This window comes from Xiphophorus maculatus, chromosome 15 (assembly GCF_002775205.1).
Source record: "Xiphophorus maculatus strain JP 163 A chromosome 15, X_maculatus-5.0-male, whole genome shotgun sequence".
Lineage (NCBI taxonomy): Eukaryota > Metazoa > Chordata > Actinopteri > Cyprinodontiformes > Poeciliidae > Xiphophorus > Xiphophorus maculatus.
This window is the reverse complement of record NC_036457.1, coordinates 2,903,932-2,928,876: the sequence shown is the minus strand read 5'-3', so window position 1 is coordinate 2,928,876 and position 24,945 is coordinate 2,903,932. Positions and strand designations below refer to the sequence as shown.

The following is a 24,945-nucleotide window of genomic DNA, read 5'->3' as shown; positions in this document are numbered from 1 at the left end:
ATATGTTTCCATGCAAAACTTTAACTGAGGCTCAGTGAGAAGAAATGAAACATTTTGTGAAGCGTCAAATTCTGTCACATCTAGTGTTTATGTTTTATTTTGTTGTTCGTCTTGCATGAAAGGTATAAAGTTTACAACAGAAGCATCCTTCCTCGTGGTGGCAGACTGTGAAGTCACCACCTTGGTATGGAGTTGGGTCCTGCAGGCCGAGTTAAGTGAACTTTGACCTGTATAGAAATCAGAGGCAGATCTGCAGTAAAAACATTTACTGCAGATAACGTGGCGGAAGCTGAGCGCTTGGTGTCACCTGTTACATGCCAATTAGAGCTGAAACATCAGCAAGTTCTGTCCTGATATTGATAAAATATCAATCACGCAGCATCTTATCAATAAGCTAAAAGCCCTTTAACTGAGCCCATTATTCGTGGGAACAGATCGATGTGGCCGCGCCTTCCAGCAGGAAACAACCTGCTGATGTTCAGTCGCTCCAACAATCAAACACATTTCTGTCACATCTGGGACTCATTTCAACGGGATTCTCATGTTTTCGTGCTGCTCAGATTAGAATGAGACAAAGTTTGGTAAAAAAAATGTTAGCCTTTGACCTTTTCAGTGAATAAATGAGAAATAAAACTCAGTAAATTGTGAAGCAAATGAAGCTGAACTGGAGAAAATATTCAGTTCCATGATCAGAAAAGGAGTTGATGTAGAAAGAAGTGAAGTAATCTTTTGTTCGCTCCTCCTCTCTGGCCTCCCACCTTTTACTTTCTGTGTTCCTGCCCCTCCCCCACCTCTTTCTTTAATAACATCATCGCCCTCCCGTTCCTCCTGTCTGCCTCACTTCAGCCACTCCATCCTTCTTTCAGCAGAGACAATAGTGGCAGAGCCTTTTGTCTGCGACGACCGCAGCGTTCAGCCACGTAGCTGTTGATTTAGTGGAAACATCAGTCAGTCTTCTGCACCAGAAATGCTCAGTTTTTCTGCTGAAATCAAAATCTGAGCGAATCGAAAACGTCTTCAGTTTTCTTCTCACTTTTCTCCTCAAACAAGCATCATCAGGCGGTTTCCAGCCTTCCTCTTAACCCCCCGCCTTTCTTCCTCTTCCTCTGTCTTCCAAGGCCCCCTCCTGCTTCATCCCACCCTTGCTTCGTTACCACGGCAACATGTCCTACTGCCTCGCTATCTGCTTTGCCCTCTCCTCCAGATGGGCTCCCTTTTGTTGTGTGTTGAGACAGAAAGCAGGCCGCTCCGTAATTCTCCGCTGTTTTCTTCCCCTCAGTAATCGCCAGCGAACGCGACGTGGGAGATTGTAAATGTACCGTGAGTCATGTAAATAGATGATTAGCTGGTAGCGCTGCTGGCAGAACAAAGGGAGAAACAGCGTGGGAATCTTTTTGGGGGTTGACCTTTTCCCATTTATTTTCCCATTTGTAGATCTGCATCAAGTACATCAAGTTTTGACAATTCATAATGAAAACAGAAGGAAAAAAAAACCTTTTGTTGTTTCTGTAATTAATAAATATAAATTTCCAGGTTGCTTTTCTGCTCTACTGGTGAAAATGTGAAAACAAAAACATTTTTATTGCAATTGCAAAATCTAATGAAAAAACTGAGGATAATCCAACTTTTAGTTTGAGTTAAATCGACAAAATTACTGTTGGAGCAGCTGCAGCTACCAGAGTTTTAATCATAGTAGGACTTTCCTCGTGAAATAAAGGTAAAAAATAAATAATGATACTTCCTTCTTACATATTCCTGTATATTATTTATGCAAACCTTACTTTCGTAGGTTGATCAGAGGATCTGGGAACATTTAGTTAAGGATTAACACATGACTTCTTGGCTCCATTGGGCATAATTCTGACGTGACACAGAGGTGAACGTCTCTTAGAAACCCATTAAAATGGAAAATACTGGAAATGAAGAAAGTGCATTGATATTCATAAAATCAAGAAATGGCGTAAAAAGAGAGATTAGTTTTCTAACTGCAGAAAATCTGCGTATTTATCTGTGTGTGTGTGCGCGCGGGTGTGTGTGTGTGTGTGTGTGTGTGTGTGTGTGTGTGTGTGTGTGTGTGTGTGTGTGTGAGAAAGGAATCTTTCATTTTAATTTTGCTGTCTTTTTATAAAGACCCAATGAAGGACTTGGTTTGCAAATTAGCCTCAAGCTAGAAAGCCTGCACAAAACAAAGATTGCTTTGCTTTTAACATGCCACATTGTTTACTGTGCTCTCCTTGGTTAAATAAATTTCAATTGAATTGAAAATATAACTTAATATGCATTAATACCACAACCGCTGAAGCTAACATGCAGGGTTATTGTCTTGGAGCGCAAAGAAAAAACACAAGGCGCTCCTGGATCGGCTGCAGCCAGTAGTGTGTGAAGTTGCAATGCTTCTGGTATTTCAGCTTCCTAGGCTGCATTTTATTTAAAATATTCGAGATATGCTCTCATAAAATTAGTGAATAGGCAAATTTTCTGGAGTTACATTCCACAGAAAACTCTGAATACCATGAATAGACAGCAGTACTCTGCATATCTGCAGTCAGAGAAATGCTTCAAGGGCTTAAGAATGCTAATTTTTTTCTTGCCCTCAATGAGAAAATAAATTTTGAATAAAAATATGCAAAAAGTGTTAAGTATACTTGATTTTAACTGAAATGCGAACATAAACCTAACATATGAAAACAGAGAAATTGTCCCACAGTAAAACCTAAATATCTGCAGCCTTGAACTCCCAGAGGAGTCTCTCTTCATTAGCATTGTTATGTAACACAGACCTCCAAAATAACTGGGACTCCTGTAAAAATGGTGCCAATAAGCCAGTAGAATATGCATGAAGAGAGGCGCGCTGCTTCCTGACACCTCGGAGGATTCGCTGCAGTCAGCAGAATTATTACACTTCTGTTTCAGATTCATATCAAATAAATTAAGGCAAAAGGAATCCTGAGATGTTGGATTTATTGAAGTCTGCTGAAATGAATGTGTGAAAACTTATTTTGAAATCATTAGAGGCTGAAATGCAAACTTGAAAGTTTATTATTGGTGTCAATAACCCAGAAATTGAGACTCACTGAAGTTTGATGTGAGTGAAGAAGCTGTTTACCAGGTTTGGCTTTGCAAACAGTGTCGTCTCGATTTAAACTCTCCATCCTGCCTGCTATCTGTTCGCTGCAGACGGGGACGCTCTGACCAAATGTTCCCCATCTCTGTATAATAAGCTTCTGAGAGTTTGGCTGATCTGAGGTTTTGAAGATGATTTCAAAGAGAAGCTGCCAATAGTTTGTGTTCTCAGCCAAAAATACAAGAAAGAAAAAAAACAAGAAATCACATCCAAGTGTCTGTAATTTGAATGTGGACCAGAAAACAACATTAGTTCTTTGTTCGTGCCCTTAAAATAGAGGGAGCGCTTCATATTTCCCAACCTTTAGTGATGCAATTAGTTAGTGTTTTCTGCAAGACTCTCCGACCTCATAAAATTATAATAATGTCACGTTTTCCCTCCATCATGAGACATAAGAAAGCCTTCATACGGTATTATTTACCTGCTAATCCTAAATAATACATTTTAATTGAGGACATTTATAACAGAAGTAACTGTAAAGCAGTTCAACGTGCTTTACATCTTGAAAACATAAAAACATCATCCAGGCTCCCATGTTTTCCCATTAAAACAGAAAAAACTTTCCCCATGTTTCTGCAGCTGCACAGCATCTCTACAGCTGCAGGTTTACAGAACGACACTCAGCAGTCAAACTTCCACTCACCAACACATTCATGCAAAAACACTCTGAGCTTTTAAACAAATTTACCAGAGTGGCATTGACTGTGGAGGACGACTCGTAAATATCGTCTGTCCCTGTCAAACCGGTGGCTGTTCAGAAAAAACACACATACAGACGATTCTAAGTTTTTCCTTTTGGTCTTATTTGTTGCTTTATGGGTCATTTGTTCAGTCAGGCAGAAATCAGCTGTTTTATTCCCAAAAGGCAGTACAAACTTCCAGTTTTCCAAAAGCAGCTTGAAAATGACAGATTTTTAAACATCTTTCTGTCACTTTGACTGGCAGTAAACAAAAATTAGCCTCCCGCAGCAAAACGTTGAGAAAGCTGCTGTTTTAAAATCCATGGCTGAGGCTAAAAGGTGATTTTAGATTATGTGTTTAAACTCAGCCGAGTCTCTGAACTGAACAAACAACCCAGCAGATTTATTGGATGCTTGAATATTCTCATGTCAGTTAGTGATGTGATGCAGAAACTTCCTCCTGTTCTTCACTTTTAAACAGAAAAGACTTTTAATCAGCTGAATATTTGTTACTAAATAATTATTAATCAATCTGACGTCATTTGTTCTGCAAAATGCTGCATGTAGTTTCAAAGCATGACTTTGGGGTAGCATGGTTTAGGCCATTTCATGTGTGTAAGTTACATGTAAGCAGGTCAGACGTGTTAATGCTCCTTATTCATCTTCAGCTGCGTTTGGTGTTGGAGTAGGACGCATGCTTGGATTTTTCCTTGTGATAAATGCAGTCCAGGTCTTCAGGGTTTGTAAACCTCGGGGGGTTTCTCTATCTGAAAGGAGGCTGAACATTTCTACAGATGTGATGGTTCTGTTCCCTGAAGCCAAGCTGAACCCAACTCTTTCATTTTTGGATGATTAGTTTGGTCCGTCATGTTCCTGGGGGCTCCAATCATTAAGCCTGGCCATTCAGCCAACTTTCAGCCCTGTGGAGAAATCTGGAGTTAATCACAGTTGTTGGCATGTTTCCCTTTCAACAGACCACAGATTTTTAAATTCACAGGTTTCATGAATTATGCTCAGGGTGTACCCTAAAAGCACTTTCACCCATTTACCACTTTTAAGGGGACCAAAGGTCTGATTATCAAGATTAAGATGATACTGCTGTTAGTTTACAGTATCCTTCATATGTTTTAACGCTAAAGCCTTTAAAGGTGACCTATTATGCTTTGTTGAACACATTAGGATGTGTCTTTGGGTGATACAAAACATGTTCATTAAATTTTTTGCATAAAATCCTTCTTAGATGATGACATTTTAGTCTCCTCAGTTCTGACTATTTTCATTTCCTTTTAGAATGAGATGTCTTAAGGCTACTGTCACTTTAAATCCAAATAAGCTGCTGCTGGCCACACCCCCAACTCAGTGTTTACACTCACATGTGAAAATATCTGGGGAAAAAATGCAGAATTACACAGCTATACGTCTTTGAAAAGCAGAAGTGTAGCCTCCTGGACAACCAACAAGAATGTAGAAGTGCCTCCTGATTTGTGACGTTACATTCCAGAAGTTTTTGAAACAGCTCATTTTCCAGACACCAACAATCTGTAACTCGTTACTGAAAGACAGTTGGGTGTTTTTTTGTTTGTTTTTTTGTCTTTTTTTTTTTTAAGTGGCTGGGTTGTTTTTAGAAGCGGTGGAAACCCAAATGGAAGAACAAAAACAAACAAAACATACAATTTGCATTGTGGGTCTCCTTTAATAAATCAAAGTTGCACAATTTTATTTAAAATTGCACATTCTGCTTGAAAAAATAACAATAACGACATAATTATTTGTGTGAGACAAAAGGATGTAACAGCAGCTCAGACCTATTAGCTGCTCCTCAGATAGCAGAAAGACAGGAGAACATGGCAGGGTGTGCAGCAGATGATGTTGATCTCCATATGTCAGGAAACCCCTAAACATGAACATAGAAAGTGTTTCAGGCGAGGCAGGACTGTTGTCACCACGCAGTGAGGCGGATGTTTAGTTACGTGCATCAGGTTACACCGCTGCAGTGAAAAATGAATTTCTCAGAGGGTTCGTTCAGACCTTCATCAGGGGTGCCGTTCAAGCAGACCACAGATTTCTGCAACCAGGTCAGTTAACAGTGTGGTGTAAAATCTTCAGAAGCTTCAGAAATAGCGACGCAGTGATGATCTCAGCATCTATGTCCAAAGCAGTTCTGTGTCGCTGCACCTTGTTCCCTCCTTCTGTTTGTTTGGCAGGACAACAAGATCCTTTGAGGCTCAGTGCGATCCGTACGCACAGGCAGGTCAACTGCCTCAAACACACCCAGGATGCAGGCCAGCAGGAAGACAACCAGCAGCATCATGATACGCTTATTAAACACAAGAAAGAAAAAAACCCCAAAGCTTCTTAATGATTCCTGAAGTAGCTCTTGAATGATGTCATTACCAGCCTGATTACCTCTCAGCACTCAGTGAAGCAATGAAGTGAAGAACCTGTGAATGTTAATGATGCTCGGCAGCTTGTTTGTTTTAGTAATTGCAGTAAAGGAGCCACTGTGCATGGAGGATGATTTAAAGGGCCAGTGTTATGTAAAATACGCTTTTCTGAGCTTTCCATCATGCTATAACGTTACTGCCTCAAAACAAACAAAAAAACAACTGGAGTGTTGCCATGATTCTGCCATGCATGTTTGAGAAATCCTCTAATCTTCATGGCAACCATTCAGAGCAGCCCTCTTCTGCAACTCCTCCACTCAGCTCCTTCAGACTAGCCAGCAGCAATTAGCAAACACCTGGTGGAACTGCACATCTGCTGAGCTCATTATAGGAGCTACTTCTCAGTGGAACGCTGGAAAAATCGTTGTTTTACCAGCGTTTAGAGGAGCCATGTTGTGATGACTTCCTGAAGGAGGAGTTTCAGAAAGAGCAGGAGTTTCTTAAAGGGGCAGACGCCCAATTTCAAGGCATTAAATTACAAAGTATACTCAGTTTTAAGCCCTATTTGATATTTATAACAACTGAAGTTAGCATAGTAACTTGATTGTGCTGTGGAGGTTGGATGAAGAGTTTGGCTTGTTTTGCAGCTGAAGGCTCTGGTCCCTGTGTTAAATATTATCTACAACAGAATAACTGACTGACAGGAGTGATCACGGTGTTGTAAGAGGACTCTGCAAACGATGAAGTTAGATATTTATAGAGGAAAAACATAAACACTATTAGAGCTACAGGGGGGAAAAAAGAGTGCAAAACTGTACAATGGGACGGATTGATCCCTTAAAACATGATATTTTCTAGATTCATTGAATAAAGATATTTAAACACTTCAGATTTCTTCAGGTTTTAAAAAGCACAATTAAATGACTGCAGGTGAAATAGATTTAGAAGTAACTCAGGTGAAATTAGATAATTTATGTCATCTTATTTTTCAGTTTATGCTTATATTATGAATAATTTATCACATCCAAGTTATACCACCTGTTTTATTGCTAAAAATATATTTTCCTGTAGCAACCTACACAATATGACTGATCTACATCAGAAAAACTCAATAACCTGTTTGAAACTTCTCAGAATCACTGATGAATACAGAGATCACCTCATCTGTTCTGGTTATTTCTTTATCTGTTTTTACTGGTTACTTTGTAATATAAAAAAAGTTCTACTCTGTAGCAGAACACAAACAAATGGGTCGAATGCTCCGAGCAGCAGAGCAGAGGTGAATTGGTCTGATTGGTTAAAAGATCTGAGAGTAAAAGCAGAGATGAACAAGAATTGACGAGATGAGAGGAAAACAGATTGAAGAAATCAGATGAGGATAGAGAAATCCTAAAGTCAGAAACACGCGCTTCTTCATCTCTAAAAGCAAATAGAAATAAAATCAAAGAAAAGGTTTTTTCTGTTGAAGCTGGTAAGAAGAGTTCAGGCCAAACTGAAGCAGCATAAATATGTCGGAGCGTCCCTGAAAGTCTCATCCTTGATTTCTCCCATTTTCCCCATTAAGTCCACTCTGTTTTCTCATAAAGGAGGTTTCTGAATGGAGCCGACCAGAAGCAAACAAAGTCATCACTGCAGGCTACACTTTGAAAAAAAGCCCTCACATGACCGCTGTCCCCTGTTTCGAACTGCATTTGTTCCTCCTTTGAGCACACGTTATTTTATTTAATGTGGATTAAAAGTGACAGAAGCAGAGCAGAACATGGAGGGAACTCATCAACCTGTGTTGTACCAAGCCTGAGAAAAAACACGATGGGGGATAAAAAGATTTATGAGCAGAAGTCGGGCACACGCGGAGCGTAGAAGACACGTCAGGTTTTATTACATCAGCTGCCTAACAGCAGCTGCTGATGGACTCACTGCCTGCTAAAACATTGATTTCATCTAAATATCTGATTCTGTTTCAGGTTTTTCTGCAGCAGGCGCAGAAGCTCAGCATGATGTTAAAGTTGAAAGGGAAAATAATCAGTTATTTAATCATTTTCTTGAAATATGTTTGCATCTATTTAACATAATTGCTTTAGAGTTGCATATAACAATCAGTGAGAACAAAAGCATGAATAGATTTAAGCCTGGACAGAAGCAGTGATCGGTTTTCATGCTGTAAAACGGGGTTTTGTTTAAGAGCAACATTTAAAATCAACATCAGCATCTAGCTAAAACAAAAAGCACATTAAAGCAATGGATTATGGGTGTTTTTTTTATTAATTATTTAAAGTTTTATTGTATCACTACAAAAAATCTGCCTCAGGCCTTTCTTCTTCTGTTATAGCTTTCGATTCTGCAAAACTAAATCATTTGCATTTCCATCCAATGTTTGATGTAATCAAGCAACAGAACTTAAGCAAAACAGTAAAAAACTTACTTTAGATCATAAATATTGATCCAAATGAAGCAGCTCGTTACTGCTGTAACCAGTTATCAGTTTTCCTATCGAGGGAAACAAATTTTTCCTATTTTATTTGAAAGAATTCCCATTTCTGTGGAAGAGAATCAGGCCCACAGCATCACAGATCCTCCACCATGCTGAATAGTTTGGATACACTCATGTTTTGTTTTACGCCAGATTTTACCAAGGTTTTTCTCCAGTGTTTGAGTTATCTTGCCATTACTCAGCTGTGCTGCCTGGACTTTGTATTTTCTAAGATTATTCATTAAATCCACAAACTCAACTTCTGCCTCTGGTCCACATTTCAACCACCAGTCATGACACTGAGCTACACAAATGCATTTAACCAAATTTAATGATCATTTAAAAATTCACCAATAACAGTTTTGGTGAGTTTTAACATAAATGGAATTTATCAAAACAACAATAAATGAACATTCATATCATTTTTAAATGTATCACAATGAATGATAATCAATATGATAAATGCCTACTACTACTTTATGTGGTAATAAATCAGAGATGTGTTTGATAGTTTTCAGAACATTCATGTCGATCAGACATGAACCAGAACTCTGCACCAGAAGAAACCAAACACGTAAATCTGGATGGAAACCATGACTGAAGTAAACGATGCCGACGCTTTAAACGTCTTTTTTCTTATCTCATTTTATGATCTTCTGACTCTTATTGTTAACTTTAAAACTGATCCATAGATTTTGACGCCGTTACGTATGTAAACAGCTGTGTTGCGTTTAGTGTCCATGTTTGTCCCTTTGGAGTCGTAAACTGTTCAGAGTTATCTGATCGCGCTCACATTTATCTGGTAGCACAAACGACCAAGAAACATTGGATTTCAGAAAAACATGTCTGAATTTTTTTTAAAGAAAAACAGCAGAAACAAATGGAAAATCTTTGTCCCCAACATGTTGTACCAACTCGTTGTAGCACTAATCTTTCCTCTCTCGTCACATTTCCACGCCTCCTCTGCAGCGTCACCAGGCTGCGTGTTTGTGTTATCGCTCCAGAGGCGACCTCTGATGCTCTCGCTGTGTCTGCGGCTGGACAGGTGCTGAGCGATAACTCAGGCAGCGATGCTGTGAATCTGTTCCCCATCATCTGACTCCATCTCGTCTCACCCTGCTGTCACAGCTCCGCTTGATAAACCGAATAATAAATGATCAGCCTGTCACTTCCAGGTTTCACTAGAAACTCATTTAAAGCTTCTAGGATCTGCTGATAAACAGATCAACCAGGATCCATCGCTGAAATGTTTTCCTTGTATTGTTATTCCGTTTTTGTCCCATTAGACAATCACAGGTTTTTCTCTCTGCTGGCCAGTTTGAACAGATCCATTTTATGTGTAATCAGTTGAGCCTAATTGGTTTTAATCTGTTCTATAAATAATTACTCGGGCTGTTTGGGCTTTACAGCCGATGCAGGGTTACAGCGTGTGTATAAATCTCTCCTGTTTGACTTTGTTGTAGCGTCCAGCCAGCGTCGGATGCTGACTCTGTCCTCTTGCTGCTGCCGCTGATGCTGGGTCCTCTGCCAGCTAATCAATACGCAACGTCTAAGGACTCTTCGCACAGAAGCATTTCAGTGTTGGAAAATAACTGCAAGAGCATTTACCATTAAAAACTGAAAATAATACGAGCCAGTGTATCACTCAAATTAGATTTTTTTTAATAGCACTGACAAAAACGTTGGTTAATGTTGCAGTGACTGCAGTTTGAGTTACGCAGGCGGCTGCATTCACTGTGCTGCTTCTGTAACCAGGAGCCATAAACTGTAACTCTGCTCTGCAAAAACATAAAATCTCACCAAGTATTTCAGTCTAGTTTCTAGTGCAAATATCTCAGTACAATTGAAATAAGACAAAACTATCTCAAAAGTAACTATATAAAGGAAAATAAGGATTTTCTGTGATTTCACTGCAAAAAACATAAAATGCAAATATCTTAATACACCTGAAATAAATGTTTCCAAAACGACTTACAAGTAACTTTTCAGCAAGATATTAGAGCTTGTTTTAAATAAATAAATATTTTATATTGGATGGAAAAGTACAAGTTCCACTTGCTGATTATTTCACTTACAGGAAAATATTTAGAAGTTAAAAAAAACATCCAGTGGAACTGATATTTATTTCCCAGTATTAAGGAAATATTGACCTAATTCTTGCAGAAAAGTTTCTTGTAAGTTAGTTTTGTCCTTATTTTAAGTACTAAGACATTTACGAATGAAACTAGACTAAAATACTTGGTGAGATTTTGTGTCTTTGCAGTGTTCGCTGCAGCATCATCTTCCTGTAGAAACACTTTCAGATCTTTTCCTGTTTCAAAAGCCGAAGTGGATTCATATACAGGAAATGATAAAACATTTTTAAAAAGTCCAGATTTCCTTTGACCTTTTAGAAACATCTATTCTGCCTTTTTTCACCACAGTCATAAACTGAAATACTTAAAACATTTCCAGTATTTAAAGAGAATATGATTATTCCCACCTGGATTATTTTGCCTGTGTTATGCTAACATGCCTCACTCCATTGTAGCATGTTTATTTATTTCTGATGCCTGAAACTTTGCCAGCCTGCTGGGCCTCAAACCAAACGTAATTACATCCAATCAGAGCAGCCTGCTGTCTCCCAAGCTCTCAGCCTTTCAAAACAATCTAACATTTTCATGACTGCTGTGAGTTCAGGAAAGGATCGTTCTACCCAAACACTGAAGCTGTGGAATCTGAAAAATGACGAATGCATAAATCAGAAAGGCTTCCTGCTGTGCGTCATGTTCAGGCTCTGCTCTGAAGCTCGTTTTAGACATTTACATCACTACGGTTGTTAAACCTTCTCCTGAACTGGAGCTCCCGTGATACGATCCCGACCCAAATCCTCTCAGTCACACTGCAACTCTGAAGGGTTTCCTGGAAATGTTTTCAGACTGAACCTAACATAAAGTAGATTCAGTGTTGCAGCTGCTCTTGAACGTTACATTTCATTTTTTAACAAGAAAATACAAACATGAACACTAAAATATTCCCCTGCAAATCATCATATGGCAGAAATTCTAGACAATTGTTCCATTTCTTTGTTAAAAATTAAGAAAATAATTTGAAATTTTTTTAGGGGATGCTGATATTTCTGGAAGCTGTTAGTTTCCAAACTAACAGCTAATATATTGCTGTTAAATTTCATATTATGTAGTGGAAATTTACAGCAATTATTCAATGAGACAAACAGAAACAGCTAAAACCTGCATTGTTTATTATGTTTTATTTTGGTTTCATGCTCCAGCTGATTTATTTCTTTAATTACCAATATTTTATTTTGAGTTTTTCAAACAACAAGTTAGAGTAGAGATCATTTTTATACTGGTTAAGACTTCTTTTTTTATTTTTTTAAGTGTCACAGAGAACAAAAATGCAGGCAAGCAGATCAAATTAAGAATCAAAAAGCAACGGAAAGGTCTGCAAAAAGAAAAGGAGAGCAAGAGAAACCAGGTAGTTTATGTAGCAGGAGGATGATTGCAGGATGGGAAGCAGGTGTGTGATTACTGCTGGGAGGAAAAGCAACTAGGAAGGACAAAATCAGAGAAACAGAACCTGACCCAGTACGTCATACGACTCAGAACGTAAAAATAACACAATCTTCAACCCCAGTCATTTTGTGATCAAATTAGAAAAGGTGCTAAACAGTTTGCAACAGTAAAATACAAAAGCAGGGGTTTCTAATGGGTGGTCCGAGGGCCATTTGCAGCTCTCTGAGCAATATTGGGTGGCCCTCACTCGCCTAAATTTGGTCTGGCAGCTCCAATAATAATAATTTTTAAAAGTTGGTTTGAAATTTTTACCAACAATAGCTTTCAAACAAATCAAATTCTTAAAATGGAAAATGTACATGCAACACAAAGTATCCTATCAGCCATTTTTAATCTAATTCAATCAGTGAAGTTTGTGCTTTACATCATAAACACATCAGAGTCAACAGAAAACCAGTAACAGACATCACATTTAATCAAATGTCATTGTTAAAATCATCAATTCAAATAAAATATGTTGATCAATTTAATATAAATGAAACTATAAACATCCAGCTACTGAAACGCAGACTAGAAGAGCGATTCATTTCCTGATCTTTTTGCTGAAAAGATCTAGAAAAACATAATCAACTTGAAGAATTGAAGAAATTATTTGTTGTTTGTTTTTTTTTCAAACCTGCAAGAATTATTTTATGTTTCGAATCTATAATGATTCACAGATCCATTTTCTACTGAAACTACACCACTTTGTCTGAATGTTTAGTTTATTGTGGGTATAAAACTGAAACAATAAAACCGTCGTTGCAATTTTACTACAATTGATTTCATTTGAGCAGCATCTCAGAGAGTCAGCAATAAATTTAAACCGTCGGTAAAAAAGCATCTTTAGCTCCTGTTTCTGTCAGTCTCCTGACGTGAAACGAATGCAGCCAAAATGTCAACGTTAATCCATTCCATCATGGTCGACAAGACAATGAAAATCATTACTGTAATTATTGCTGAAGGAAAAGAGCGCCGTCTGTAAGATTAGCAGATTTTACAAGCTGGTTGTGGCCTGGGGTCAGATTTGGAGGCAAATCTGCCAGAGTGCTTTATGTCATGAAGCAGGAAGTGGGAAGGTGCATTTCTTTAAGACCAAGTCAGGCTTTAGGGAGCAAATCATTTCTAATGTGTTTATCTTCCTCAGTGAAGCCACAGGCTCCAAGGAGGAGGAGGAGGAGGAGGAAGATGAGTCAGCATCAGAAAACAGAAATGTTGGAGTGAAAAGCATCAGATCAACATGCTGTCCAGTTGTAAACTGTCTCCTCTCAACCTCCTGTCGTTTTTTTTTGCCTCTTCAGCATTTTTTTCTGAAAATCATCCCCTCCCCTCAGAAAGTGACCTGCAGCAGGAAACCAGAAATAAAGTTCTCATTTCTGTAGGAACGACTTTAGCCTCAAAGGAAACGCTGAAGTGGATCTGACTCTTAATGCAGCTCTTCATGTTTAAGCTTCTTATTTGTCAACTAGTTCAGCTTCAAAATGTTGATTTTTAACCCCAGGATGAAAATAGCTATAATAATTCATATAAAGATTCAATTTGTTACAGTTTATTTTTGTTTTATTGTGTTTTGGTTACATTTTTGGGTGGCAGATTCTCTGTTTTTAACTTGCGTTTCAAACATTAACATATTTTACCTTATTGGACTTTCAGTTTTCCACTCGTGATAAACACCAGCAGAGTAATAGAAGTAAAATTAGATCTCAGTTCGGATTTCTTGCTGAAATCTGATGTTTTAATGTGATGTTTCATGCTGCTGCTGTTTTATGTGACTTCAACCAAACTTCTTTGTGATTTACGATCCCATGAAACCCGCATGCGCAGAACAAAAACTCTGTTTATGGATAAATAATGGCTTTTAAAGTTCATTCGGTGATGGAAGTCAAAAGGATTGTCCCAAAATCAGAGCAAGACGAAGGAAGCTGATAAAAGGACCACAAGTCATAGCAGCAATCTTTAGTCATTGATTTTAACTTCTGCAGAGAAGTTTGTCTGGATTTCAGTACCAACAGAGATGTGATGCGTTTTGGTGGAACAAACTTTATTTCTAATTTAATAATTAGAATGTTTTCAGCCATCGTTTATGTCCGTTGCAGAATTATGACATATTTATCACTTCAATAATGTAAAAGTCGGATTAAATGCGACATGATCATCCAGACTGCAAACTATGAAAACTATTTTATATGTATTTATATTTGGTTCATGTATGGAAGTGGCTCAAGTTGGATTTTTTGTGGTGAAAAGTTTGGGATTGGACCGTTGAGGCTGCCTTGTAAAAGTCGGATATTATGGGCCAATTTTAGACGCATTCGACTTCTGTGTGAAATTAGCCCACAAGTCAAATGAATAAAACACATTTTTATTATATAATTAGAATCTGCTGACTATTTAGTTTTGATTGTTGATTTTATTGTTTAGAAAAAAGGGAAACCTTCTCATCATTTGGTTCTTTGGGACAGAAAATGTCTTTCACTTTGGATGTTGACTAATTCTTGTATGAAAGTACGTCAGTTACAGATTCCTGTTGATCCTGTTGATCCTGCAGTCAGGAGCCTGCAGCTCTTATTCCATTTTCAGGTGTTCATGCATAATGCAGCAGGTCGCTTCATCAAAGTGAAAATGGCTGCCAGGCAAAGGGCAGGCCGAAGGTTTACACACAGAGGAGCAACACGGCTGCATGGCTACTAAAATACATTTCTCTTCCATGTGGGTCAATAGTGTAGGTACAGAATATACAGTCCTGGTATTTGAATTAAAAACATATTTTTACCTTTAAATGCATCTACTTTCAGATGTTAAAAGAAAAATGTTTCTTTTAAATCCTGTGGGAACAATCAGATGGAAACATCTAAAACATGCAAGGAAATTAGATTTTAAGAAAAACACTTCCTGTTTGTTACACCAGAGATAATCCTTAGATTTCTGTTCTTATGCTGTGCTAACTGTTTGCTAACTGTTAGCTTCCTGAGCTGCGATCACCACAGAACTACGTTTTACTTCAGCTTTGAGTTCGATTTCTACGCAGCATTCTGTTACAGAAACATGGAAATTTTGTTCTGATGGCAAATCAAAATATTAACTCTCAAAATGAAGTCTTAGTTGCACAGATCCACTAAAAGCTTTTTAAGTGTTCATCTCCAAACAAGAGCAGAATTACTTTGGAATTGCAAATGGAGGTGAGTCATAACCTCTTATTTTTAAAATATGCATCTATTAGAAACGTTTCCAATAGCACAAACTCTTTGTATCAAACTTTTTGCTGAGATATTTAGTTTGATGCTGGATAAACTTGCATAGTTGAGAAGATTCTGGTGTCTTTACATGTGAAATACAAAGTGATGTTTGTGATAAAGTGCTGCTGCTGCCAGATTTGGTCTCTTGACGTTTATTGGTTTGATTTCCCAGCTCCTAGTTGGTTTAATATTTCCATGTCTTCTATTTGGTGCAGCTTCTGTTGCATTACTTGGCTTTGCTTCATGTTAAATCCTGCAGTTGCTCTGATTATCTTTGCTGTTTTTTATCAGTTGCATAATTTCACCTGTTTCTTCTAAAATAATCAACTTGTTTTGCATCTTTCATTTGATTATTCTAGAAAATAATCCATTTATTTTTACTGTGTATATTCAGTGCAGATTTAGTAATATAATTATGCAAATATAAAATATGTAAAAACATTATATGGCAACTCATAAAATGTCATTTTTGGAGAAAAATGTAAAAAAATTTTGATTAATTTCATAGTTTCTCTTTAACCCAAATGTTAAAAATTTTGACTTTGACCAAATACTTTCAGCCAATTATTCACAGATGACGTCTAGTGAAGCAGAAACTTTTCCACCACGTTGACCATTTTAATGCCCAGACTTTAACTGACTTCTGGCACTTTCATCTTTTTCTTCTCTCCATCACCGTGCCAAAATATTTTTTCCCACTTTTTTTTAGATTAAAGTCCTCTCCAAGCAATTTTCATCAGAGCGTAATCTCGCCTTGATATTGGACCGCAGCCGAATTATGACTCAGACACATAAGCAGTGGACTGTAATTATAATAATTGTGTCCAGCCTTCTAGGAAACACGGCTGCGCCGGACTCCGGTGCCGCACGCCAACCTGCAGCAACACAGACTCATGTCCCTCCAGGTTGGAGCCGCGGTGCCTCTAAAATAGACCCGACCATTTCCTACTTAATATGCGATTAGAGACCATTTGCAAAAGTAATCTAATGAAAAGGGACAGGAAACTCGCAGAGGTAATTTTGTGTTAACAGGATCTCCATGTTTTTTTATGTAGGTCGAGTTTAAACTCGTCTCATTGGCTGGTTGATAAAACACAAGAAATTTGAAATAAATACCTTCAGGATGATGGTAGCCTTAAATAAAACAAATGAAAATAATTCTGAACGTTTTGGGAGAGTCAACCAGAGTCCTGAACTGAATCTGATAGAAATTGATTAGGGTGATGGCAAAGAGTGCTTCCAAACACTTACTAAGAAGTTGTCAAAATTTCAGAGTAAAAATGCAAGAAATCTTGTCAGCAACTATAATCACAAGGGTCTGATTGCTGTGATGTCAATTAATTTCTGCTGATTATTGAGAAGGTGATAAATTAATTTAAAAAAATGAATTCAATTAAAAAACAGAATTTTTTCCTTCCAAAATGAAATGTCCTAGATTACTAATTAAAGTCTAATTACCTCTCCTTTGAGGTAGCATAAATTAAATTAAATTTGTGCTAAATGCAACTGAAGGCCTGAAGTGTAAAAGGAAATATATACTGCTATATGATTTTGATAATCATTTAAAAGTAGTTTTGTTCTTTTGGTTTTAGTAAAATTATTTAAAAGTAAAACTTTTTGTTCTCTTTTTCCCCTTGTTTTCCTGATAAAATGATCTTTTGCGTCTTTATTTATGTTTCTGTTTCTAACAGGACAGTTTTCCTGCGAGGTTCGGAGGAATCCACTTTGTGAACCAGCCCTGGTACATCCACGCCCTCTACACGGTCATCCGACCCTTTCTCAAAGACAAGACCAGGAAAAGGGTAAGGAAAGAGGGTTAACATGTTAAGAAAGGAGAAAATGTCTTTAAACATTGATTTAAAAAATATAAGCTGAACAGCAAATAGAATGAAACTGTACACTGTGTCAGTTGTACTTTATTTATCAGCAATAACTCACAAACAATCGGACTGTTGAACGGTTTGCTTACAATGCTTTGCACACACTGCAGGAGTTATTATTATTCTATTTTATTTAAGATTGTGTTTCTGTAATTATCAAAAAAATGTAATCCGGTGAAGGACTGGTGGTGTGAACACAGCACAGCCTCGTGGCTCATTGTTTGTTTTCATCACGGCGGCTCTGACAGTGTAGCAGCAAATTGCTTTTTTTAGGTCAGCAACTGCTGGCACTTATTAATCTGGGAAGGGTTATGGGATCATTGTCAAACAATGTGAAAGGCCTCATAATGCAGGGAAAGAGAGAAAAACATTTAGCACAGCCACAAATCTCTCCAAGAGCAAAAACTCCATCAAATTCTCAAAGAAAAGAGAAACTTTAAAAAAAACCAATAACTTCATCTCAGATCCTACAGACCTCAATTAGGATGTTAAATGTTAAAGTTCATTACGACACATTAAATAAAGATGTAACAAATATCGTAGTAATATAGTCATTAAGTAAATTAAGTTATTTTGCATCATAAATGAACAGCAAATAGATGCTAGCTTTGCTTTCCTGTCCTTTCTTTTATAATTCAGGCCACCAGAGTGAAAACATTTACTCTAAAAACAAATCTTAGGAAATGTAAGCCTCCAGTTCATCATTTCCAGTCCTGCATTTCTTTCCTTTTTGCAGATTTTCATGCACGGTAACAACCTGAACAGCCTCCACCAGCTGATCCACCCGGAGATCCTGCCGTCAGAGCTGGGTGGGATGATGCCGCCGTACGATATGGGGACGTGGGCGCGCACGCTGCTGGACCACGCCTACGACGAGGAGACGGACTACTGCCCAGAGTCCTACACTCTGTCGGTGCAGGACCTGGAGAGAGACCTGGAGAAAAACATGTCCCCAAAGACCATGAAGAGGTCAGACTATTTACCAAGTTGGATTGCTTGGTGATTTAAAAAATCTTCACCGTTTATTTAAATTAAATCCTCCACAAAAAGCTAACGTCCATGTGGTAGGACCAGAGAAACGAACCCAGTCTGACCCAGAGCAAATTCCTGCTGCTGGCCACAATACAACATAATCCACTGTGACAGTAAATCGTCTCGTCACATGAGACATAATGCGACTCAAACGTGTTCATGATATGGAAGACAAACAATCCTGAGCTGACACAACAAACCGTCACCGCAGGGTGTCACACTGACAACACTTATTGTTGAATCATTAGTCACTAATTAATCATCAAATAATGACTCATCAGGTAATTAGTCTGGATAGTTAAAAATACTCTGACTCAGTTGGTTTCAGTTCTGACGTGTTTGTGTGAATTATTGTTTATGATGTTTCAAAGCAGTACAGCCTGTTTTGTAGCATTATGGAAATAATTTCTATATTTATTAGAAGCAGTCATTTAGGAACTCAGATTGTAACTAAATGAAAAATGAACACAACATAATATGACTTCTTTTTTAATTACTTTCTATTTTCTTTCTGTAATATATGGCATTAATTCATTCATTTTTTTCACGTTTTAGTTTAACCTTTCAGGAAACATTTAACTTGTGCTGGATTTTTTTCTTTTGCAAATATTCCTTTGCATCTCCCACAATGTCTCATAGGAGTTTGTGTGTAAACACTGATGTGGTTATTAATCAGCTCCGCCTGGATCTTATTGAATGTTTGTGTTGCTGTAGGTCTCAGTCGGTGGTGGAGCCAGGAGTCCTGAAGAGACCCGACAAGGTGAAGAGTGAAGAAGACAACCTGCAGCCGCTGCTGTCGTTGGACTAAACGCCCAAAGTTACAGCAGAGAAGCAGAAATAGATCAATATTTCAGTTCCTAAGAACGTACCTGTGCACATACCGGAAGCAACTCATCCTGCAGAAAGACGTTCCTTCAAACTTTACGGAAAGCAGCAGGAACACGTCCAGAAACCGACGAGCTTCTGATGGTCCTCTATACAGTATATTTATTTATGTAGTTTCATGTCAAGTGCCAATTCCAGAAACTGTAAATATGAAGTCTTTAAACAATCCAGAGCGGAGCAGGGAAGGCTGGTCTAAAACCGACGTGTGGAGGTAACGGTTCCCACGGTTACTACAGGAGGACGGATGTGTGAAAACTGCAAAGCATATTTCAAAGAGGGCTTCAGGCTTTTTGATATCTTTCTGAAGAAAAACTCTGCACACGGACAAGAAGGGGGCCGCAGAAAAACAGACACTGCTTGTTTTCTTGTAAGATTTTTCCAATGACAATACTGTCTAAAATTTCCGTCTCTCTCCAGTTATCTTTTGGAAAAGCAAACCTCCCTTTACGGTAAGAGTTGTCTCTATGAATCATCGGCTTTTTTCCCTCTTTCAGCCATTTTCTCTCCATCTGACCCAGATGTCACAGAAAACTGCTCCGCTCCACCATTAGAAGACCCACAGAGCCGCAGGCTCTCTTCCTCAGAAGAAGTCGTATTTTCAGAACCTAATGGGTGTAGCCACTAAAAACAGGGCTAAATATAATTTTATAAAAGCAAAGTTCTTTTGCTTTGTGGCACTTTTTGTGTTGCAAGGTGGGAAATCTTTGGGTGATAATGTTCATCCAAAAAAATCAATAAATCACTGAATAGCTGCAGTTTAACTTTCACTTCAGGGTAAAGGTTTTTTCACTATGTAAGATTTATAGAAATAGATGTTATAGAGTGCACCATTTCTTTTGCTTCTGCAGGAAATCACATGTACATAATGCAGCAAATGGCTCTGCAGGTTTAATGGCTCATTTAAAAAAAAACTATTTATTGTTTTTAATTTAAAATTTGCAACCAATCCACACATCGATTTAGCTTTCACTTTTACGAGTATATATATTTTTAAATTTCTGTGTCTGGTTTGATTTCAGGCTTTGTGATTCAAACATGTCAGCTAGTTCTCACTCTCAACGTCTCCTATTACAATAGTGTTATAATCAATAAACAATACTCCACTTAAGAGTTTAATTTTAGACAGATATTCATCTATTTGGACCATTATCACATACATATTATGAATTAGGGCCACTGCAGACAGAAAAAAGGAAGGAGTACATTTCTGCCAAATAAAAAAACTTCAAAATGTTCAACTTTTGAAACTCAAAAAGTTCCCACATTTTTTCGATGTGGTCCAAATAAACCATCGCAGAAATCTGAGTTTTTTCTCAGAACTCTGACTTTTGATCAAAACATTAAAGCCAAAATTCTGACAAATAAAAGTAAAAAAAAGAATTCTGAGAAAAATAATAATTCATTGATTTTTTTCTTGATTCAGAAAACATCAAAATGTCCCCAAAAAATCCAAATGAACTAAACTGGATGTTTAGTTTGTAATGTTGCTGACAGAAACTCTCCTCACCTGCAGACATTCCAAACTGCAATAAAGTCTCTCGTTAGTAAATGTAGGTTACAGACACAGACAATAATAAATGATTTATGTCAGAACTTTCTTTTTTTAGCTATGTAAACACAATGAGAGAAAAACTCAAACATATTCCAACCAGTTTGGACATTTATTTTCTGTAAAAAGACCTTTAAGTACTTAGAGTTTAGGTTAAATTTTATATTTAGAGTACAGATGTTATAATTAGTGAGATTTTTTATTTAAATTGCTACTGCATAGATAAGATAGAAGCTTTAACTCAGCATTTGCTCCACCCTGTTTTTTTTTTATTTTTAGAGTTTATTGAAATGCATCCGGCTCTGATGGAGTTTGATAAACGGCTGTTACAGTTTCTCCACATCAGGCGAATGAAGTGCAAAGCTTCAACCAGTGAATGTCAGCAGCGTCTCTCCGGCTGGGAAACGGGCAGCCGGGCGGGTCCAGTGCGGTCCGCTCCGAGGCAGAGAGCGTCAGGCGTCCGGCTGAACGCGGAGCGACAGCTGGGATGTTCAACCAGCAGACGCTGCTCAGCATCAGCCGCGCTGAGAGCAGCCAGGCCTCCTGATCCGCTGCTAAATCACAGACAATAACCAGCCGCTCTGAGGTTCACACTTTCATTCACTGAATTTATAATCAGTTTGTCCCTCTGAGCAAAAAGCTGCTCAAAATTTGCAATAATTTGACTCTGACGGTTCCAGCATGAAAAGAATTTGACGGTGTATTTTTCACAATGAAACATTTCACACTTATTTACATTTTTTTACATAAAATTATACAAATTTGAGATTATAATTTTCTTTCAGGTCCACCTCAAGTGTGAGGGTAATATGCAGCATATCTTGATGCGAAGATTTACAGTAGGTCTAAAAGTTTCAAATCTTTTTAATGCTAAATTTACTTCAAATTCCTGTAAAAAAAATTATTTGTCATTTCTTCCCCTAAATTTGAAGTCCTTAATTACATGTTGGATTATCAATTTGCCTCTACAGAATCCCCATCACTGCCACGTAGAGGTATTAAAACTTTGGAGCTTCAGCAGCCAATACAGTCCTGCTTTCACCAGAGATTTACAGAAAATAAATACATTTTGGAAAACATTTCATGACGTTAAGCAGCCATTTTTAAAAATGAGTCATGCTAAACCTGCATCACTGAGGATGTGGCTGAAATATAATAGAAACTACACTAACAACAAGAATTAGTCTAAGTTTAGACATGAATATTGATCATTTAATAGTTTTTGATCTGGACCTCAGTCTTCATGCTATTAAACTAATTGGTAAATCCACTTTTTAAGAGATGTAGCTAATACTTTGAAATTGACATATTTGGGCCATAAGGAGTTTAATCTGATTTAATCAAAGTTTATGTTTGGGGTATAAAGTTTCTATAAAGAACATAAATCTTCTCTATAAATTGGGTAAAATTGTTAACAGTTTTGAATGAATTTAAGGAAGAAACACTTTAAGCTATAAACTTAAACAGTTAACATTTATTTCACCAGTTGTTCTAGTCAAATGTTGTTTAATGATCCAGCCAAATATATTCTGGTTTAAAAAGAGGAACACTTCCTGTTTTGTTAATATTAATCTAGTTTACGTTTTAGAGTTTTTTGCAAAAAAAAAAAGCAAAATAATCTCAAAAGGAAGCAGGTCCACTAACGGGCAAAATCTGAATCTGAGAAAATGTAACAATCCTTCACAGAAGCTACCAGGTGCTTAGACTTTATTTTCTGCACATAAACAAACACCTTGGATGTATTTTTTCAAACAGCATGGTGGGGGTCAGAGGTCAGGAGGTGTAAAGACAAACAGGGACACACACTCTCACACACTCTCACACACACACTGTAGATGCTTCCAGTTGTTGGGATTAAATGTTTACATGAACTAAACATGTACACTGCTTGAATATCGCTCCACTCCGAGAACTCAGAGCCTCCTGCTGCTCCACCGAAGGTTTCTAAGGTTACAGTGACAGAAGTGAATTTCACTGGTTGACAGTATTTAACAGATGGTTATACAGAAGATCTTTAATTTTACAGAAAGAAATGTCTTTTCCGGTAATTCCTCACTGAACATTTAATATTATTTGATGTTTATTTTGTCAGTATTTTTATGGAAATTGCTAATGTTTATTATAAAAACGTCAGATGTGTGCTTTTTAAACTGTAAGCAGTCTGAAATAAGTTTCATATGTAAGAAATTCAGCATTTTGAATGTTTTTCTACATGATGTTTTGTCTTTCTTCCCAAAGTTTTCATCAGAATTTTAAACCTTAAAAAAAATCTAAAAACCACCTAAGATGCCACCCTGGAGGTTCACAGATCTTCATACACATTTACCAAAACATTTTAGATCTTTACAATGCACTATATCATAAAAAGTAACAGCAGTCTTTAAAAAGTCACGTTTTGTAATTTATTTTATTAAAAAATGTGCAGCTCAGCTTATTTTCTCCTGAAAATATACAGCGTCGTCACATTTAGTCACACCTGAAAAAGATTTGTGTAAATGACTAAAATTAACTTTAGATTGCAGAAGCTAAATCTGACATTTTTCTGTCTGATTTCAGAATCTGAATGATCTGGTCAAATTGTGCCCACAGAATAAGAAAGAAGACAATCCATCCCAGTGCAGCAGATGTGTGTTTGTCTCCATAAGCCAGAAAATGCTACAAAAAAACTAAAGTTAGCATACAGTTACAATTTGAGAAAAAAAATCTAAAGTTTTTGTGCAAGGATGAGGTGGTTTTCACATCGTATCGAAATTAGTGTATTTCATAAAACTCTAATGGAAACTTTTTTTTTTCAACCAGATGTTACTAATGGTGGAAAAGACAAAAGAAGAAGGCAGGAAGTAGTTGGAGGATGATGGAGTGGTGTAATCTTTACTGACTTACTGCATAAACAAACATATTCACACAATTGCAAAATTATTGATATTCCACAAGAACACAAAGTTTTGCGTACATTTGTAATGAAAATGCAGCTGCTGTTTCTAAAACACAGGAACCTCCAGGATGGTAACTGATGTGGTTTGCATCTTTTGTTTCACTCATGCTAATCAGTAAACCAGACACAGCGCTGAAGCTTCACTTGTTTGAAGTATTTCTTAACTCGCCTTCTATCAGTAGGTTTGTTTTCAGTGACATCCAGTAAAGAAAATCCTCCTGGCTTTTATGAACTTGAGTTGAATAACTTTCCACTGATTTAATCATCTTTTTTCCCGATTTAAAGCTTCCAGCAGTGACAACTCTCTGCATAGAGCCTGCTTAATGAAGATTTGGGATTCATTCATTCTTTCTTCTGCTCTCCATCACGCTCTTGTTACTCAGTATTTTGTAATAATCGATAGTCTGTAAGCGGTTTAATTCTCACTGACTTTGAATTGTGTTATGTCTCTGCCAAAGCCACTTGTTCCACTGAGAATCTAATGTATTGTTTCTGATCATTAAGTATTTGTGCACTGATGACATTGAATGATCTTTTCTTACTGATTGGTAATTTCTTGAGGAGAAAAGAAACGAATGCATAATTTTGAGTTTACTCACTTCTTCTTTTCTCACAGTTTTTTGATTGTATAGTTGCAGTAGGAAAACCACACTGAAGCAGAAATGTGAAGTTATTATGGAAAGCCAGTATATTATAGGAGCAAAAACTGTCCAGTTAGCAGGTGTTCTGTGTGTAAATGTCCTCAAAGACAATTTGCTGAAATGTAAAATGATCAAAATAAATATGGACATGCAGATTTTCTCACTCTGTTGTTTTAGATTTTGTTTCTTTTGTTTAACATTTGAAACAAGATCAACTGTAAATATTGGGACTTTCAGATAAAAATACACTCATCTCACTGATTAATTTAATAAATTTCACATTTAAAAGAATAAATGTAAATCTTGTGAAAGGTAGAAATGTGTGTAAATGTTAACTCTTTGGAGAGGTAAGAATGCTACAGGAGTCTAAATTAAATGACCTTCACTTATATCCAAAAGTCAGAGGTCAACTACATGCAGATGACCCCTGAATATTAAAGTGATTTCTTTATTTCTGCTGCTCAGAATGTTTAATAACACAAACAGTTGCTTTAATGCACAGGTTGTCAAACTCCAGTCATGGAGGGCTGCAGTCCTGCAACGTTTAGATGAGCCTCTGCTGCTCCACCTGAACA

The 24,945-nt window shown here is 37.3% G+C and overlaps 1 protein-coding gene across 2 annotated transcripts in view; it reads left to right on the top strand.

The window, feature by feature from the left end:
• Positions 1–24,533, top strand: part of clvs2 (clavesin 2) — a 39,792-nt gene extending 15,259 nt beyond the window's left edge. Inside the window, exons 3-6 of one of the 2 annotated variants that reach the window (XR_002754058.1) lie at positions 17,140–17,250; positions 18,065–18,297; positions 19,075–19,694; positions 21,074–24,533. Coding sequence is in view for 1 of the 2 variants with exons in the window: in XM_023348284.1 (XP_023204052.1) it covers positions 17,140–17,250; positions 18,065–18,297; positions 19,075–19,168 (438 nt within the window). In the remaining variant the exon portion in view is untranslated. Of the gene's footprint in view, positions 1–17,139; positions 17,251–18,064; positions 18,298–19,074; positions 20,622–21,073 lie in introns of those variants that run through there. The other variant, XM_023348284.1, reaches the window with a different exon arrangement.
• Positions 24,534–24,945: the final 412 nt, after the last annotated feature.